Below are 20,218 nucleotides of genomic sequence, written 5' to 3' on the forward strand. Positions count from 1 at the left end.
CCTGCCCGTGGCAGGGGGGTTGGAACTAGATGATCTTTAAGGTCCCTTCCAACCCAAACCATTCTATGATTCTATGATTCTATGATACAAGCCTTTCCTTCTTTTTTCTCCCCCCCGTCCAGCTGAGGAGGGGAGTGACGGAGCGGCTTTGGTGGGCACCCAGGGTCCCGCCAGGATCAACCCACCACACACCTAAATGGCTTCTGCTTAACATGTTGCCACAGATGTTAACAGTTTTCTCACTTTCCACACTGCTGAACACAGGATGAAAATGCTCATCCAGAGTTGCACTGCACTGAGAAGCAGAGCCAAGCTACGGTCCAGATCTACCAGGTCCCAGCCTAAGTAATGCTCAGTCCCCTCATCACACGCCTTCCAGGTGCTCTGTATTTATATTGTTACAAACACTATCAATCCTACACACCAAAACCTTCCACCCAGCAGATATGTCAGAGGCAAGCAGTAAGAGCCTATTAAAAATTTTACCATCAATTTTAAAATCAGTTATGCGTCAGGAATTGGGTGAAATTACAGAGTAAGTTTGACAATGCACAATGTAGACAATTTACTCACGTAACGAGCTGCTATTTCTTTTTCTTCTGTTTTCTGTTTTTTACTATCTGAAGAATAATCTGTTGAATTTCTGTGCTTTTCTGCTGTTCGGAAACTGGCTGAGGGAGATACAGATGAGCTCTGCAGTCAGAAAAGAGATGAAGGAGACATCATCAGATGCTCGTTCCAAACAGTGGTTCGTTTGTCACTATCCCTCACGACAACTTAACCTGGTAATATGATTTGGAGTTGTTCTCACAGATAGCACTTTGGGCTTTAATCAGTGATAGCTACCTAGCAAGTTTCTTGTATTGAAGTGTACATGGCATTGCAAGAGACAGATAAAGGTGATCAGCTGACAGATCATAGTTGCTATCTGCAGTGTCAACAGGATAAATGTAGAGCTGCTTTGGACCATTTTATTAATAGTGTGCATTGGCCTGGTTTTGGCTTGTTTCCTCTACAAATATGCAGGGTTAAATCAATATTCCCAGAAGAGAGGTGTGGGTGTGTATGTATGTGTTTGCCTGTGTAAATCAGGAAGAACAGAGTGGCTCAAGGTTAAGTCACGCTTCAGCAAACGCTTGAGGATTTCTAGTACAGAAACAAGCAAGCTTACTAACAGTTCACAGCAGGAAAGAACAGTCAAAAACACCTAAACTCATTTTATTTTGGTGCCTTTTACAATTACAGCCTGTGCCTGCAGTAGATAGAAACACAGCGCAGTGGCACAGGGAGTCTCTTGCCACTCTGCAGCCCTCGCTTAGGAAAAGAGCGCACGTACGGGACAAGAGAGAAAGGAAGATCGTATGTACTTTACGCACCGTCATCCCATAATTCTGCTCTACTCCTTTAAACAAGGCAAGTAACATTTATCAACCGACCGTATTTCCAGAGCTTGGTGTAGACTGTATCTTGGTATACAAAAAAAGTAGTAATGAAAGATGTAAAGTTCCCTCTGGGATTGATTTTAGCAGCAGCGGCAGCTTTTGGCCCCAGTTCAAGAAAGCATTTAAGCATGCGCTAAACTTTAATCTCACGCTGAAGTCAACGGCTGCACGTACATAAGTAGGGATGTGTTCAGGCATTTTGCAGAATCGGAGCTGACAGGAACAAAGATGAAAGTAGTTCTCCGTTGAAAGCCTGCTGACTGCTTCCGTTTCTCTGTCCTTATATAAGGGGGATGGGACAACCACCAAACAAGTCCTTACTACCAGATTTTAGAGAAACTGGTTTTGGGATTCTTCCTCCTCACACTACGGAGAGCCGGCTTCTGCATAAAACCACGACATAGCAATTTGGTTTGGGGGTTTTCTCTGCACACCTCCCTAGGTTTATTTTATAGCTACCACCAGGAACGCAAACCTAGAAATTAGCATTTAAATGATGCAACTTCTGTTCCATCCCAATTACCAAATTTCTCCTTCTTCCTTAACTTCTTACACCACAGACTTCTGGTAAGGATTAGGAACGCTTAACCACGGCAGTTAAGCGGTGGTTGTTGCCCAAGTCACCATGAGAGAACATTTCTCCCTACTGGGGCATCCTGCTCCTCCTCTCCACTTCTCTAACATTTCCAATTCTTGTCAATAGCAGCTCAGATTAACAAGTGGTGGAATTTTCAAAATTTTTCCATCTGTTTGATGGGTAATTGTTAACTATCCTCTCAGTACAGTGAGTGGAAATAAAATTTTAGAACAAAGCTAGTGCTGAACACAGACTCTGCCTTTTTTCCCATTCGCCAGCCTGCCTGCCTCACTCTCTCTGTCCCTGACAGTATAAAACAGAGACACAAGGATTTCCCATCCTGACCAAACACATCTTAAAACATGTTCACTGATGTAACTTTAAAGCAGATCATTAATCAACTACCACAGTAAATGACACAAATTAACAATGTTGTTTTTTGCTCTCCTTGGTTTTTTTTTTTTGCTCTTCAGAGAGACAACGCATGTTAAGACACTGGGAGACAGTAGCGGCAGTAGGCACAGAAGCCCTTAAAATAAAGGCCAAGTAGAAATCCAACATTAAATGGACTGATGGCTTGTAAAATCTATTTGTTTACTGCGACGATATAGCGTAGTCTTTTGCGAAAGATTTTAATAGTATGCTCCTATTACATTTATATTCATTTACAGTTTGGGAGGCAGTAGCTTGTAATGTGAGTTCAATTCATTATTTTTCAACTTCACCCTACAGAAAGCAATTTGCTTTAAAACGAAGAAAAATAATCACCAGTAAACTACAAATTAGAGTGGTGTCTCAAGAATTAAACTACTGCACTTATTTAAACAGAAATATTTATTTTCATAAATTTGAAACCATATAGGTTCATTTTTCACAATCTAGTTAGCTATGTGCTATAGATACCATTTTAATCTTTGATTTCATTGCTTAATAAAGTAATAAATTAAAGCTCCCTACTGGAATGATAAAGTAGACAATTATCACTAGCACATAAAGGAGGAGCACCACATTGGGCACTGGGGCAATGCACACTGCTTAATGGTCTTATTGCATCGTAGATGGATCAGACCTGATACCAATATGAAAAGATCTTCCTGCAGTATCTCACCTGACATTACCAGAAAAACACAGACAACCCACCTATTGACAGCAGGCCGAATCTCATTTCCCAAACTGAAAGTTCACCAGTGTACTAGAAATAACATTACTTTGCCTCAAGAGTCGATTACTACAGAACAAATCTAAACATTCTCACTTCCAACTGCCCTATCCCTTTCTTTGCATAGAGCCAGTCAGTCAATACTCCTGCAGTAGTAGCTTCTTTCCCCTTCAACACATAACGCACCTGCCACATAAAGATCTCTGACTTCATGGGATCTCTGGTACTGGTGCTGACAGATCTAAATTTAACTCTTACACTAATAAAGATATGTCATGCACATAGCCAGGGAGCTAAGGTTGAGATCTTGCTATGGACCTAACGCCTACTATTTGCAGTGTGCGAGGGACAACATTATTACCCACACCGAGTTCCCACTACTGCTGGCAATATCATTTCAGCCTATAAACACTAGCAAGGTTCTATCTTCAGGGAGAAGTACCGCGACACAAAAAACGTCCTTATAGTTTCCACTGACATCAGATTTGTACATAAAATCCTGCACTCATCCAGCCCTTGGTTCCTGAGTAAGTCTACATACTCCAAGAGAGGACATCATATTTGCAGACCATGCAAGAAAACCTCCAGCAAAGCACGGTCTTCAGCTACCACTCTGCCCTGTTCCTTGATTAAAACATCAGTGCTCTCCTAACAGCTGCCTTTAAGGAGTTGGAATAGGATAGCTACTTAGAGAAATTAAGTGATTCAGCATTATGACTTGGCAGGCTGTAACTTAATGGGCCGGAGTCCTCATTTTAGTAACTATTAAAATTTATAGAGAAATAGTGTCTTTTCACACTGCTGTTTTCTTCAATCAAATGCATTAATCTGCTAGCGAGTAGCATTTTCCTACTAACCCAACACTGAGTTTCCTCATATAATAATTAGATCAGACACAGGCAAGAAATACTCTTCGGTGAAAGTAGGTTATATTTAGTTTCTGGTTTAGCAAAATGTACCGGTTTTTCATATTCTGCTTAGGTAGAACATTTTTATTCATGTTAAATACACCACAAAATGCTGACAAAAAACAACTGAACATACACATTTATAGAAAGGCTGAGCACATTGCCTTGTTCACATAATTTGCCTAAGAAGTGGAACAGTGTGTTTCTAGTGCCGGACCCACAATATATTTTGCCCTAGGCTGTAAAGTATGGCATGCTATGCTTCAGTCTCTGTTTTGGGCAGTAAGAACCTAAAAGTTCTCCTGCCAGAAGGACCACTATTTTCTCTCCAACATTAGCAGGGGGCTGCTGCTGGTGGACACATAGGCAGCAAATTAAACAAACATGAAGAACACCATAGAAGACACTTACGCAGCCATAAATTTCTCACCAGGAACAGGGGAAACACCAGTGTGCTCGCTCTCTATTTGGGATAATTAATACTTCAGATTGCTAGAAGAAGAAAAATAAATTTACCATTTTATGCCCAACTTCCACTTGGGAGCTACGTGCATTAACGTAGACAACTCACACTGTAACGTGGCAGAAAAGAATTCAATATGGTCAGGCTGTACAGCCATCCAACTACTCTCAAATCCTGCAAGCCCTAACTCCCCCATACGCTAGCTCCTGCAGATGAAGACCTGGCCTGAGCAGACTAAGTGATAATTAAATGAAATCAGTGTTAAAAGTAACGAGTAGAGATGACAGGATGAAAAGCCCTCCCACATGATAAAGCTGGTAACTCTTTAAAGCATTCACGAATATGACCATTCCCCAGCGCACCCTTACTACTATGCCAAAATGATGCATTTGGAGTGTAATAATTAAAACAATAATTCCCAACAAAGTGGGAATTACAAGATAATTGACCATCTTGAAGTATTAAGCAAACTGCAGTAAAAGCCAAGGATGCTCAACGCTAAGGTCAATTACGGTATAATTATCTGAATGACATTATTGCAGTTATAAAGTCTGTTTAAAGTATAAAAGAAACGATAAAAATGGATAAAATATGCATCACAGGGAAACGACCAGGAAGCAGTGCTGCTTGGTTGGTGGTGCCAAGGTTATAGATGGATGTACCACCTCCAGAGCCTGGACTGAGAGGCTGCTCCAGGCTTGGCCTTGGAGCACCGATCTCCAAGACAAAACCGTACACTTAAATCAGAAGTGCAAAAAGAAAAGAGAGTGTGCTGTGAATTCCAACACATCAGGGATGAGATGGAGACTGCTCACGTGACTAACGAGTGGTATGAGGTGGGAGAGGTGCCACCGGAGAGGTGACGGGACAGGGGATAAGAGATATCCATGTGAGAGGAAGTCACAGCCCACCGAGGCCATGCGCCAAGGGAGAAAAACTGTAACCAAGCACACAGTAAACCTTATGTGTTGCTTTAACTATAAGGCAACACCCATCCCAAAAAATGCATTAATTTACATACAGCCATAGGCTCAGGTACATTAGTTTTAGTAAACTGATGGAGACCATGTGAAATGCTGTGGGCTGCTCTGTAGACACCATATGGCGTGTCTGCATAGTAGTCAGGCTCCTGAGGTCACCCACAACTACATTGCTACTATGACTTTTTGTTGTTGTTACTATTACTACCTCCCACCTTACAGATTTTATACTCTTTTAATTTTTCAACATACCCCTTTGCTGTCCTTACTTAGGCAAGTGGGTTTTCCTTTCCCGATAGGCATACGCAGTGAGTCGTGATCCAGCTGACCCAGTCAGGCAGTACAGCCAGGAGCACATCTCTTCCGCAATGGCTCGCCAAAGGAAGGGAGACTGGCTGCCAAGCATGGTGCCCACATGTATCACCAGTCACGGAGAACTGTTTTAATTTTTTCACCTTCCCCCCTTCCCAACTTCTTTCCTTACTTACCCAAACTGAAACCAAACTTCCATACAGCCATACCATGACCGATGTGGGTTTTTTTTGGTCTCATTCTCTGCCTTTTCCCTGTAACAGCATTTTCAGATACCAGACAATGTCTCAGTAATTGTTAGTGAAAAATGCTACTAACCAGCTAGGGAAGATACAGAACAAAGCTGGTTTTAATATCACGTGACACTGTCTGAGCTAACTGGATTGAGTTTAGTAATCAAGCGTGTGATAATTATTTTTAATACAAACTATGATTAAAATGCAAACTTTGAAGTTTTATATAGCATTTTTACCCACTAATTAACTCCACTAATTGCAAAATTAATGAAGTTAATTAGTGGGTAAGAATGTCATAAAAAACATCAAAGTCTAGATGTGCAGTGCTGCTGCAAGAGCAGTGAGAGGACCATAACAAAGTCCAGAATAAAGAGAATGTCTAGGGTCAGCAAGTAGTCTGCGAAAGACAAGCGTTCTCAAAAGTTTTATGTGAACAGAAGCATAGATATGTGTGTACATTATGTATATGTGTGTGTGATTTCTTTAAAAACGTCCATGTAACTCTATACACAGGTGATCTGCTTGCCCTAGTGGTACCACTGCAGTATTTAATCTCAGGTAATTAAAAGCACCAAAGTTTAGATGTTATGAAAGGGGTGATAAAATGAACAATAAACACTACGGTGGTACACGTTAATTCCAGTCATGTATTTCAACATACACTTATCAGTGTGCTGGAAAAGCTGAGAGGGCCACACAGCAGAAGTTGGAGATACCTAGCAATTTTGACGTATAATCCTATCAGCATGTGCTGTTGTTTCTCTGGTCCCTCCTGGTGTACAGGTGCACGGTGGCGGCAAGAAAAATAGGTGTTTAAAGCAACGGTGAGGGCTGCTGGCTAGCCTTTCCCAGATGGATTTTTGCAATAAATCCTTTAAAATACAGCTTCTCCAGTAATCACTGGCTGAGTGACATAACACACATGAGGCCTAATCACTAGTGACACTGTGAGGGTCAAAGGATGCAGAGAAGAACCGATGCAGCTTAAGTACAAGCAGTGAAGCAGTAGAGGAGCACAGCTGTGAGGCAAAAAGGAAAGACAGGTTTAGGTTAAAGTATATCTTAGCACAGGCACATGAAGGTAGTGAAATCAAGGAGTGCGGCAAGAATAACAAGCACCCTTTGGTAAGCAAGACAGTTTGAACAAAGGACCTGGTTTCAGCAGGGAACAAAAGAAAAAGAAACAGATGGGCAGGAAAGGGAGTTAAACACTTCTGATAGGTTTACAAAGCTTCAAAGTTCACAGATTACATTTACCATCAAGTCTGCTCTTGTCCACATCTGCCAACTCGTAAATATTGAATTTAATTGATGGTAACACAACTCAGGCACTGTCAAACATCCTCCCCTTTAATCCACAGGGCAATTTACCTGATCCATTCTCCATTCACAGCCCTGCTTCAATCTCCTCCCCTTTGAACAGACCCCAAACTAAGACCACATGCTTCAGCACACAGCAGAGCAGGCAATTTGGATGGAGTGAAAAGATTGGCAAGAAGGTGTTAAGGCACAAATTGCAACTGCTATAGGCAATACAGTGGGTGAAACTCAGGGCAGAAGCAGGCTGCAAAGGAATTCTGTCCCTAATGATACCAGAAAAGATAAGCGCTCCCAGATAACAGCAGCATAAGCCTGGAAATACTACCAGGCATTGCTGCTGGCATTTTAGAAAATAAATGCCAAAATCCGGGACAAACCTGCACGTTGGTCATGACAGTATACAACCCCCTAAACATTACTTTAACCAAAATCAGACACACTGAAATGGAGGGGTCAAAGGCCACAGAGTTACAATGTAGGAGGACTGAGGGTAAACATAATTATATTCTGAAATCGGAGGGACAGAGCAGCACCAAGGAAATACAGAACTACAGCTCTCCTCCCCTCAAATATTTATTTGGGGTTCCAATTACTCATCTTCCATGCTATTTCCTTCAGTAGAGACCTGAAACAGTTTGAGCAGCCCTAGCAAAACAGAAACAGAAAAAGAGAGGAGAGTATTGGTAGTTAACAAGGGAAAATGAGCAAGGGAGAGCACGCAATCACAGGATAAGAGAAAGAGCTCAAGCAGCTGGAGCATTCAATGCAGCAATTTAATTGTGGGCTCACCACCATGAACGGGAGAGAGCAGGATAACCACCAGCCTGCATTACGGGCTTTGATTCAGCGGCATGCCACGACGCAAGGAAAAGCACCGGTGAGCCTTCTTCAAAAGCTATTGACGGACACACAGAGAAAATTCCCAACATCCAACATATCTCCGGAATATTAACACTAATTACATTTTCATAGTGACTGATTTAGACAGAACACACAAGGTAATTCAGTTAGTTTTTAGAATAGTAAGAAAACACTAAAGAGGGAATGTTTTATGATAGCCATTAAAGGCCTGTGTCAGTATGCTTTACACTTTGTTAAAAAATATCTGCAAGAATCATGAAATCCCTCTAAAGAATAACCGGCTTTTGCTTAGAGCCCTCATTTCAGACCGAGCACCACAGTAAAACTGTTATCCTTTCACTTTGCACAGTGATTAAAATGGACTGGATGGCATCGAGCCAAGCTGAACGCTAACACTTCCCTGCAGCGGCTCAAGCCACAGGGGTTTTAAAAATCTCGTCAGTACCGGCAACAGAGGTTAGGAGGTAAAAAATACAGACACCTACACCCCCCAGATTTTCCATGTTAAAGTAGTAATGATCAGGCTTTAAGCGTTGTCTTCTCCAGGGATAGCTAAGTGGATTCAGTTTTCATGTGACAGGTCCTAACAACTTTCTCCTGGGATTTACGTTCCCTATCTAATTCTTCATTTTGACCAGAAGGATATAACCTATCACTAATTAGCTTTTTTTTTTTTTTTTTTTTTTTGCTTTAAAACCACAGAGATCATGTCTGAAGACAGTCTCATGAGACACTCCATTTAGTTGCTTTCAGTCAGGCACTGTGTCCCAGTGCCCCACATTTTTAGTTTTGGTTACATCTAACGTAGGCTATATTCACAGAAAGGCATCAGTTTTGAGTTTTCACATTTCTGTTCCCTTCCAATCTACCCATATGTATCAACCCTTCAGGGAAAAACACTTTGATTCTCTTTCCTTCTGCCTGTTTGTCTCTAAAGGATTTTATAGTTGTTTTGCTGCAGAGATGACCTAGGAGACAGTACAAAAACAAAGCAAATTATTGTTTTAAATGAATACTTCATGAATAGAGCTGATGATCTTTTTCTACATTTTCTGACTTGTTCCCTCCCTTCCCCCCCTTTTTAATCCTATTTGTTCTTGACTTCATCAGTAGAAAAGTAAAGGGAAGAGAGGTAGCCTTCAAGAGGTTATCATGATTACAAAAAGCACACTAAAATTCAATAGAAACGTTCACTCCACACCCCAATTGCTTCAGTAAGAAGAAACATGTTCACATGTTTTTTTCAGGTATAAACTAACAGACTGGCAATTCACTCTTCTCTTAGCCCCTGTCAGATCTTATGGGGCTTCTGAAGACTCAATGAATTTCATGCTTTTCTACTATCCTACATGATTTAGGAAGCCAGAGCCACTGTTAAGCGCCAACTGAATACAAAATTCATTATCCAACCAGTCTCTTAATTGGGCAGGTGAATAAAACATGGCCAGGTGCTATTAAATATTTGCAAATTCCAGTTTGTGGTGATTCTAAAGCAAAACATTCTCTCAACCATCTACAAAAATATCTTCCAGAAAGAAATATTTGAGCACTACCGTTCGCCTCTCTGCCCAAATAACATCCAAACCCATTATATCTGCCTCACTTCATCTACACTCACTTACTTGTGTTCCCAAGACCCTTGTTCAGGAAATTATCCCATTTCCTATTCAGGAAAGCACTCGAGCAGATGCCAGATCTGAGGCACACACTTTGATCTCAGGAAAGTCACAAGGCAGATAGAGAAATCAGAGGAATGTACATATGCACTGAACTTTACACGCCTACTGAACGCTACCCTGAGTCTGGATCTCAGCCTGCTGCAAAAATAATTGTCCCCAGCCTCCTTCTTCAAATCAAGGCCTCTGGTAAGTGGAATGAATGGAGGAGTGGTGGGAACACAGATCCTGCAGTCAGCCTTAAAGCCGTTACACCAGTATATAATAGCACATTAAATGTACAACACCTACTTTGAAGACTGAAAAACTAAAACACACAGTCCTTTCTGCCAGATTTTTAGATGCATTACAACTCCTGAACATCCTTTGCCAAGAGAAGCAGTAGTAATAGCTTTTACTTTTCTGCCCTTTCATTATTTATATTAGACAGGTCACGCTGTTAATTTTTTAAATGTTAAAAGCACAATCAAATACTAACTTCAGGCTAGCTGGAAATGTTTTGGTGTCAGCAATGAGCAGCCAATACATTTTTAATTCAGGCTAGAGGAGACGAAAAGCAAAAATCTCCCTCTTGTACTCCCCTTACACTCTGCCAAGTAGTTAAGTGTGATAACTGGCACACACACACATGACCTTCTGTTCTATTCAAATGAGTTATCTTAGATAATTTGTGAAGACTGTTCTCTCTCATTTAAGCACATCATAATACAATCCATCTTTCCCTTTGCTTTTATTAAGGGAAGACTACTGTAATCCCCCTAAAACAGCGTTCTGGCAAACGCTCCTAAATTATGTAATTCACTAGGTTCAACTCTACTGTTACAATCATTTTCAAGGAAGACGGGTATAATACATTATCATTATAGCTATACAATCCTGAGTTGAATTTTCCTTGGCTGAATTCCTAACACTTTAATGCTGAAATTGATCTGTTTTAAAAACATCATGTGAAAGGTTTTTTAAATACCATACATGCTCAAGCTCTTTATTTTAAATGGTTTAGAAATGAGCTGGTGGAAACAGGAGACAAAAAGGAAAAAGAAAAAAGAAAAAAAGAAAAAAAAAAAGTCTTATGTTCTCTAATCTCGCATTAAGTACATTTTAAAGAACAACAGACATGTTTCCAAACAAACTATTGCAGTGTACAAATTACCCAGCAGGGATGGAGATAACAATACCTATGGTGTGGGTTTAGATCTGAGAAGAAGTTGACATTTCATCAAGGTTGTCTAGGAAACCATTTTAAAAATACATTTATAAAACAAAATGAAAGATGTTTATTTCCATTCGGGATGCCTCTAGAGAAGCTGGCAAGTAACGAGTTTATTAAAATGACAAGTTCAAGGTACTTTTCTTGTTGACTGTAAATAACCTCCCTATGAGCCAATTAAGAGTGTGGAGACCAAGAGCCCAAGCAGCACTATAAAATGAGGAGTTACAGGGTTAAGGGAAAGCTTCCCCAGGCTTCCTTAATATGCAAAATTTCCACTAGTTGCCATGCACTCGGGCAGTTCAATAGCAAAGACAAGCATTTTTGGACTTGCTTTGGGAGTACGTTAAAACCAAACACCCATATTTTAATGGGCAACTAACCAAGCAGCTTGATTTTATGCAGTCGGGGATTATTTCAGTTGTAAAGACTGATCCAGATGAGACTGAAGCAGCTAGACAGAGAGATGGCAAAAAAGCTGGGAAGGATACATGGGGTAAGTTGTAAAATGTGTTTCTCACTTGGGAAGGGTTATTAAATCTCAGACTGCAGCAGTTTGTCGGTGCATTTCTTCTCCTTTGTAGCAGCCAAGACTATGACTTTTCAAGGCAGAAGTCAGAAGAGCTAGCCAAGTGTTTCCTAATGCAAGACTTGTCTACTGTGATGATCTCTGCACACACCTTCAAATTAGACACCAATGTAGGACGAGTGGGGAGTCTACACTGAGTACACGAAGCGCTGCCAGCAAGCCTCTAGCTAGAATTAAAAAGGCTGAGTTTTAGGTCACACTACTGTTTACTAACGAACATGTGGCTGCTTGAGCAACAGCAGACTCTGTTTCCTTGCAACACTACCTTGCTTACTCAGTAATGAGCTAAATCCTGCCCCATGATCGAGAAAATCTTGAATTTCAAAGTGGGTCATCATCCACTGCTTTCTGCTATGATGGGGCCAGACTCTGAACCTGCCCAGTCCATCCCCTTCCACTTCACTGTCCTTCCCTGCCCCTTGCTTTACAGGGTGGGAGGTGAAGAAAAGGCTTTCAGCATTTGTTGTGAGCGGTAAGACCACCAGACTGCTCATTGTGTGTAGACTTTCCTTCTCACAGTAAACGTAAATTTCCATTTAAAGACACCTAGAGCACCAGATGGAGCCCTTACAGTGAGAAAGTGTAATACGCTCTTTCACAGCAGGCACAATTGTACCCGGAGCGCCAGCCCGCAGATGGAAATCCTTCTTCCCTGCCTCCACGCTCTCCCCAGAGGGGACTTCCACTGCTGACAAAAATCACGTCCCGGTACCCACCGGGTACCCACCTCTGGGGCTGCTCCCACCGCAGCAGTACCAGAGGAAAATGGGGAGAGCCCCCCAGCCGTGCCAGCCGCCCGTGCTGGGCACCCTGCGAGTTGGCGGTGGAGCGCTGTGCCAACAATCCTGATATGCGGAGGAACAATTTTGCTGCACGTATGGAAAGCGGCACACCCCTGCCAGCATGGCCCCAGGCCTGAGGTAACGTGATGGGGAACATTTCAGGCAGGGTGATGGGCTGATGCAGTCGTGCTGCCGGTGGGCAGTGTGCTCCCAAGATGGGTTAACATAAGCCCTGGGGTTTCCATGGTGTGCTTCATGGCGTGGTGTCAATATGCTGCGTGATGGATGGTTAGCCCCTGGAGGGACATTGCACACGAGCTCCCCCTTGCCATGCCCCCCCCAGTGCCATGGGCTTCTGACGATTCTGCAACAACTACAACCCCGCGCAGTATTGAAGGATCCATGCCCCACACAAGAGCAATCTGATCGAATCCCAAGGAAGGATGAAAATTCAACCAAAGCTGCTCTTCTTAAAAAAAATACCAAGATTACGTCGTCAACTGAAACCGGAATTAGCCCAAAAGGATTGAGCTGGCTAACTAGCCCACACAAGCTAGCACCAGAAAAAAACATGCGTGCACTTGCCACGAATGGGATTCAAATCCACTGAGAGGTTTTAAAATGAGGAATTCGGTAAAAACAGATCACGAGGTAACACTGGTGCCTGAGAAAAAAAATAAAACTGGAAAAGATGGAAACCTGTGTTTATATTTGGGAAATCTAGGTTCAGTAGTCTGCTTTTTCGTCTGATCGTGTGAAGTCAATTAAGCTTCTTCATGCCTCAGTTCATTATCTATAAAATAGAGATAATTTCAGAAGCCTAGAGAGCATTTCTTTCCCTTACAGGGTTGTTGTAAGGATTAATATATTGAAGATTTGGAGGTACTCCAGGATCAGAGGGATGTATCCATTAAATACCTAGACTGAAATGGAAAAATAAAACAGGGGGGGGTGGGAGGTAGGGAACCACCAGCCTTCCTTGTATCAGCAGAAAACACAACTAAATGACTACAGCAATCCAACTACTTTAACAGAGTGCCTACACTAAACTCCAGAAACTACTATGTCTACAAATAATACCTTTAGCCCATTCTTCGTTTGCATAAATCTTATCGCACAGACACAGGAAATGTAAAAGACAAAACACTTCTGAGTCATATGTAAAACTGTCATCAGCAAAACTCCCAAGAACCTAAAGCTGCTGCATCCACGATATAACTAACTTAATACTCTGAAAAAAAATTTCAGGAAGAAAATACTGCTCATTGTTGTTGTTGTTTTTTAAATTACCCATGGGTAACAGAATTAACCAGGAAATGTGCTATCTGCAAGCTTGTCTCTGAAATTGTTTTTTTTTCAAATTGACCTTACCTATTTGAAAGGTGAACAAAGCCAAACTTGCAGCTGCCTAATAAACGCAAATCTGTACTTTAGAATGTGTAAGGCCTTCTGAAAGGCAGCCAGATGTCAGATAAACACCTCTCACTTAAAAAATGCAATGCCAGTCTTTCCATCGTCACTCCCTTTACTATAAACCACCAAGTACACAGTCTTTTATTGCTTTGTGCCATGCAGTGTTTGCACTTACAGCACTCCATAAATAAGAAAAACAAACAGGGTGTGTGCTTATCTGATTAAAATCTGATGTAAATTATATGCAAAATAGGTGCAGCCCACTGGCTCATGGCAAGTTGCCAGTAAAGACCTTCTGTGCTGAAGGTTGTGCACCACTGAATTAGGGCATCATCTCTCTGTCATACTTCCGCTTCTGTCTCATTATTTTATGGTTTCCTATGCTACATTATTGAATGCTCTTTCTCATCTATACTCTTTTCCTTACCTGGCCGCTTTAGCACTCCGTTTTCTTCCTATCTGACACCACACTATGAAAAAAAATCCTGCATAATTACTTTGCGATTTGGGCGAGTCAGCCTACGTGGTACGTCACCTCCCTCTCTCCTTCTTGCTCCTATCACCATTCAAAACCAGTTGTTACTCAAATGCAGATTCTTTCCAAACGCACTTTCCTGCTTCCAGGTTTCAGCTTCCCAAAGCTCACGCCTTCTCCTGGTAAAGCACAGCTTGGGGCCCTTCTTACAGTCTGCAAGCAAAGCAGATTAGCCTAAAGAGCTAACTCTGTGTGATCGAGTAGAGAAGAAAGCACACTTCCTCATAAAATGGGGAAACTATCCAAGCTGGATTAAAAAGCAGCCAGGCAATGCCACAGAATATTCATTAGTTATTTTTTCTGAATTCTTGCACAATTTACATGATCTGAAACAGGATTTCCCAAATGTTGTGCAGAAACACATTTGTAATATATTTAATTATGGAATATATTATGGAATATATTTGATTGGGCATTAAGTCCCTACTGTTGAGAGACTTCTTATTTTTCCTTCATTCAAGGTTGAAATTTGCTATGAGAATTTCTCTAGGCCCCTGTAGAATTGTTCAGGGTATTCCCCAAAGAGGGAGACAAAAAGAATTGGGGATTCATGATGCACAAGCTGATATTTACAGTAATACCACTCCCAGTACATGTTCGCTGGAAATAGCTTGATATTTCTTCACTTTCTTTTAGTATTTGTAGGATTAATACAAAATTCAGGCCCTGATCCCACAGTATTTAACATCTGGGCAAAACACTTCTTGCTGACGTCCACAGGGCTGTGGCTTGGCACAACAAACACACTGAATGTTACAAGAAACCTCATCAATGGCAGCAGTAGAAGGCAATTTCTTCCTTATCTTTTTTCGTGCTTCCCTTCTGGGACTACGAACAATACGGCAACCTAACAAAGGAAAATTAAGAAAATACTCATGGATGATTGCTCAAAGTGGGTCCATAGATGCCACAATTACTTTGCTACTATGGCGTCTGGTTTTAGGACAATTTGAAGCTGCATGAAGGCAGGTGACAAAAAATACCTGCATATGGCAACTTTGGTTCCCCGAAACCCTGTGGGTACCTCAGATACCACCAGACGCACACGCTGCAGAAGAGGCAGGGAATACCACCCTTCCATGCCTTCAGGCAGAAACACAAAACTGAGTCTTCTTTCATCGCAGTGGTGTCTTCACCCCTGTGAACTCTATTCACCACTTTCCAGCTGACCTGCACACACTCCAAGGTTGACTGCTACAAGAAAACTAGAGCTGGAATAACAAGTGCGAAGCATCTCTCCTGCCAAGTGGTAAGACCTTCCAGATCAGACATTAACTTCCTCCATGACCGGCCAAGGTAACCATATTTCACAATACATTAAATTTATTGAGGGTCCCAAGCAAACAACGCTCAGGCACAAAACTCAAGAGCCAGTGATGGCTAGAAAAAACCTGCAGCTCCTGCAGGGCCAAAACTGCCTTTTCAGCAAAGATATCCTAATGCAAGGCTATTCTTCTGTTTCTATTCTCTGCCATCCCTCAAGACTGACTTGAAAAGAAAGGACAGCTAGCAAAAAAAGAAGCGGTGAAAAAACCATGAGTCAGAGGTAAAAAGGTTAGTCTCCGGGTACCAGAAACCACAAGGATAAGCATCTTAGACTTGTATTTTTAAATGCTTTCTTTCCCTCTCCTTTTTTTCCTGAAAGACCAAATGCAAAATGAAATCATCTTACAGAAGGACAGCCGCTTCCCCCCTGTGCTCAGTCATTCCAGTCACACTATGTTGTCCAGTAACCTGCATTGATAATTCCTCATGAATAAAATGCCAACATTATCATCCACAGCTATGTTGTTGACATGCTTTTGCTATTTCACTAAAAATACCATTAATTTTCTGGCTTCACAACAGCTGAGCTACTCCCTATTTGAATATACAAAAGAGTATTTTGTTTAAACCAAATTAAAAGCGTTCCAGTAAATGACTTCAATTTTCCTGGCTATACTACTTAGTGTATACTGTTCTATTTAATCCTCTCTTTTCTCAACTCTACCCCTTCTACCTCCCCCTCCTTTTCTTTCTCTTCCCGCCCCATCCCCCCCTTTCCCTTTTTATACTTAATCCTTTCATGCCAGGAACTGGATTTGCCCGGCAAGACATCCACACTCAGGAAGAGCTTCAAAAACGTGGTGCCAAAGAGTTAAGGCGCTGGTGAAACTGCCTCCGCTCTGTTTTTATTCACCTGTGTTTGCCAAAACGCATTTAGCATTTAGGAAAGGAAGGGAAAAGGGAGGGGGAAGCACACAAATGCTGAACACACCTGCCATTTCCCATCCAGATAAGTGTCGACATTCCCCATTTAAGTCGGAATGAAAACCACCATTACTGCCAAGCCCTCCTGGCATCTCACCACTTTATTTGTTCCCATTTGTATCTAATGCTTTTGTCAACAGTTCAACAAAAGTCAAAGCAAACAACCCACTACAAACACTGGGGGTAACAGCAACAAGCATGAATCCTTCACAATTATCCAGCCCAGCTGCTCAGTGCCTGTCCAGGCTGCTTTCATTTACAACAGTGTCAACAAAAGGCTGAAACCCAATAACTAGGTGGGTCAATACTACCACTGTAAACCCTCCGGAGAAGGAAATGCTGTTCTCCTGCTTTACTGCTTCAGCAAACATGCAGAATAATTCAGTTAGATAGACAAGTGCTTGCCTAATCATTTGTTGTGTGAATTATTCAAGGCTTTCCCCTGTAAACTACTAAACGATGGCTCTTCAAATATTTCTGAGGAACCACCAGATGTCCGACAGAGGAAAAGGAAACATTAGGCAAATTCTTACATCACAGAGGACAGCGGTAACCTAGGATCCTGGGAAGCGTTAACGTCCAGGGGATTAACGCCTTACTTCTGGTGTCACGGTATAGAGACCAAACAGCTTCCAATACCAAGCCCTAGGCACCCATCGGTCTGCTAGCTGCCCGATCTTTCTACAGCATAATCAAGGCTACTGCCTATGATTTTTATGCCCCCCCCTTTTTCATGCGAGTTGCGAAAGGGTTCTCTCCAGAGAACATGTAAGATGTGGATAAAAATAAGCGCAGTAGTTAGGTGGATGCAGAGAGGAAACCTGCATTTATTCCCGCATCTCCCTCTGCTCATTTGATCTCTTCTCCATCACCCACCTCAGCGGTCCTTTCTCTGCAGCCACAAGGTGAAAGCTCACCCCTTTTCTTCACCAGAGGTTTCACGAGTGTTCATGTTTACACTTCCGAAGAGCAGCACTAGTCGCACAGCACAGAAACAAGGGCTAAGCATTGCATCTTCTACTTCAATTGCCTCTTCAGTGTGGGAAACAGCCACCTCCAGATGTCTGCTTCCTTGTTTTTGTTGGCTTTTGTCACAACAATAGCATTACATTAACATACTCTTTTTAAACTTTAAGTAAACTTTAAGAAAAGGGTCAAATTAGGTAACAACTGGTTCTTCTTGTGATTTAATCTCACTGTTGGCTAGAACAACCCTGGATATGAACAAATGTTTTTCGTAAGACCAGTATTTACATATACATCACGGTGCAGTGTTGGATGGATACGTATCTTGAGCCAGAACAAAGTATCAAATACACTTATAAATATTTTATTTTTGACATCTACAGGAACAGTTGTGCATGCTGTATAAGTAGTATTCCAGAGAGAATCCCTGGCAGTTTTAAGACTTAGCAAAACAGCAAGAGAAATTCTGTCTGTATGTCAAATTAAAACACATATTTTTGTTTTTATAATTAGAACGCAACATATTTTGTTTGTAAAACAAGTGGTTTTACAGTGATTGCGCTTTGGCCATCTATGGAGCTCTGTGTTGTCAACATAAAAAGCCATCTTCCATCAAATAAAGTTTTCTTCCTCTTTGTGTCCAAAACAGTTATGAAACACTTGTCTACTAACCAGTGCAGCTCTGTCACTTTGTGACCACCACAGGTGTTAGCACACATTTCAGCCCTACTCCACTCGGTAGGCAACTTCAGTTAAATTTACCAGTATACATCAAGTTATTGATGTTTGCAACTCTAAGTTCGTTTATCAGTACTGTTAACAGTACAGCAGGACTGTTACAGTCATTAGCAGTATTTGCAAAATGGTTTAGGGTCCGTGGAGACCAAAGGCACCACAGAGAGGTACTACAGCACAGAAAACGTTTGACATCAAAAGGTTCGCAACTTGCACAGATTAACTGGGAAAAATCTGCAGTGTCTGGTACAGATACTCCAAAAAGAACAGGGGAGAAAGACAACATCATACAAAAACGTCTTCTCTTCCTCATCCCTTGGAGCAGGAAGAGGGGTCCAAAAATGGCACCCCCAGCCTTCACCATCGCTGGAGGCAATGCAGTTACTCAAAAGACCTTCATGAATCATGCAAGAGTCCTACAGAAGGTCTGCTAAACACTTAATTTGCTTTCAAATACCTGCAGTGTGACATAAAGCTTTTAGGCTACCTAGCTGGTGAGCATACAGTGCTTTTTATAAAGGCACCAAACTGACCCTGGACAGGCTGCCTTCATGCTGAAAGCAGGGTGTCTTTCTCTAATGGTAATTATGCATCCTGACCAGGCACTTGGAAAGATACAGTACAGAAAAAAGGCTTCTCTTACCTCACAAGGTTTGTTGTAATTGATTTTAAAAGGATTATTTTAAAAATATTCAGACAATGAATTCCTCTCATATTCCACAGTATGGGACAGCAAAGCTAATTACAAAATAATATTTGCGGGTCATTGCAAGAAACACTTTTGTCCAGGCAGGAGAGGAAAAGCAAAACATCCACTACCTCCAAGGCTAAATTAAACTGCAGTTTGGTGCTTTTAAAAGAAACAGAGGTGGGACAAGAGTACTACATCAACAGGTACGGTTTCAGCAACCGTATGAGGGAGAGACAAGCACATAGCTGTAATTACTGCAGGCCAGAAAGAATTATTTCCTAATGCCGGTGTTGTAACATCACAAGGCAAAGCTTCATGTTTTTAGGTCAGCACTGGCTTTTCAACCTAATGCAAGCAATGAGTTCTGTATCATCCGGCCACTTTGTTACTAAAATAGAATGAGCAAAGGACATAGAAGTATGTTGCTGTAGCTGCCAAATTTTGCGCTGCACGTGATCTGTGCCAATCTCACACCACACAACCCTGCGGACGACCTTTCTTCCTGGGGGTACCCGCGACCAGGAGACACCCCTCCTGACCCTTCTTCCACACACCCAACGCCGAGGATCTGCCAGCGCGCACCCGCCGGACAAAACGGGACGTGGCCGGCAGAATCAGCGTTACTATTTACCTGGCAAGATGAATACAGCAAAGAAAACACCGTATGCCCTCTTTCAAAAAACAGTGTGCCAGCTTCCTTGCACGGAGAAGCTACGACAGACCGCTCGCCTCGCGAACGAGTAAAAGAAACAAAGCGTGCCGAAATTTTTCCCTTCTCCCTCCCCTCCCGCCCCACTTACGCCTAAACACGCATTAAGGAAACTCCCACAGCTGCATACAGCGGTACAGCTGTGCTTGCTCATATTCGTATGCAAACAAGGAGGGTCCAAGCGGCTGCAACACCTCACTAAAAGCAGCCCGGTACTCTTTGATAAGCTCGCAGTTCAAAAAGAAGCGATACAGAGCAATCTGCCGTCCTCTTAATGCAATTAGCAGATTAAAGCGGCGTTTCACTTCCAATACTTCGTTAAAACCCTGATTGCATCCAGCGTTCGCTGACGATACGACATACCGAGTGTTCCCCCTACAGTCCTCCCGGGGAGTCGGTGGAGA

The 20,218-nt window shown here is 42.1% G+C and overlaps 1 protein-coding gene across 1 annotated transcript in view; it reads right to left on the bottom strand.

The window, feature by feature from the left end:
* Nucleotides 1-1,382, bottom strand: part of TLE4 (transducin-like enhancer of split 4) — a 17,404-nt gene extending 16,022 nt beyond the window's left edge. The window contains exons 1-2 of the mRNA XM_010158348.1: nt 1,377-1,382; nt 574-693 (exon numbers count right to left, since the gene is read on the bottom strand). Of these exons, the coding sequence (XP_010156650.1) occupies nt 574-693; nt 1,377-1,382 (126 nt within the window). The remainder of the gene's footprint in view (nt 1-573; nt 694-1,376) is intronic.
* Between the last annotated feature and the right edge of the window lie 18,836 nt (nt 1,383-20,218).

The sequence above is a fragment of the Eurypyga helias genome, unplaced genomic scaffold (assembly GCF_000690775.1).
Source record: "Eurypyga helias isolate BGI_N326 unplaced genomic scaffold, ASM69077v1 scaffold12179, whole genome shotgun sequence".
Taxonomy (NCBI): domain Eukaryota; kingdom Metazoa; phylum Chordata; class Aves; order Eurypygiformes; family Eurypygidae; genus Eurypyga; species Eurypyga helias.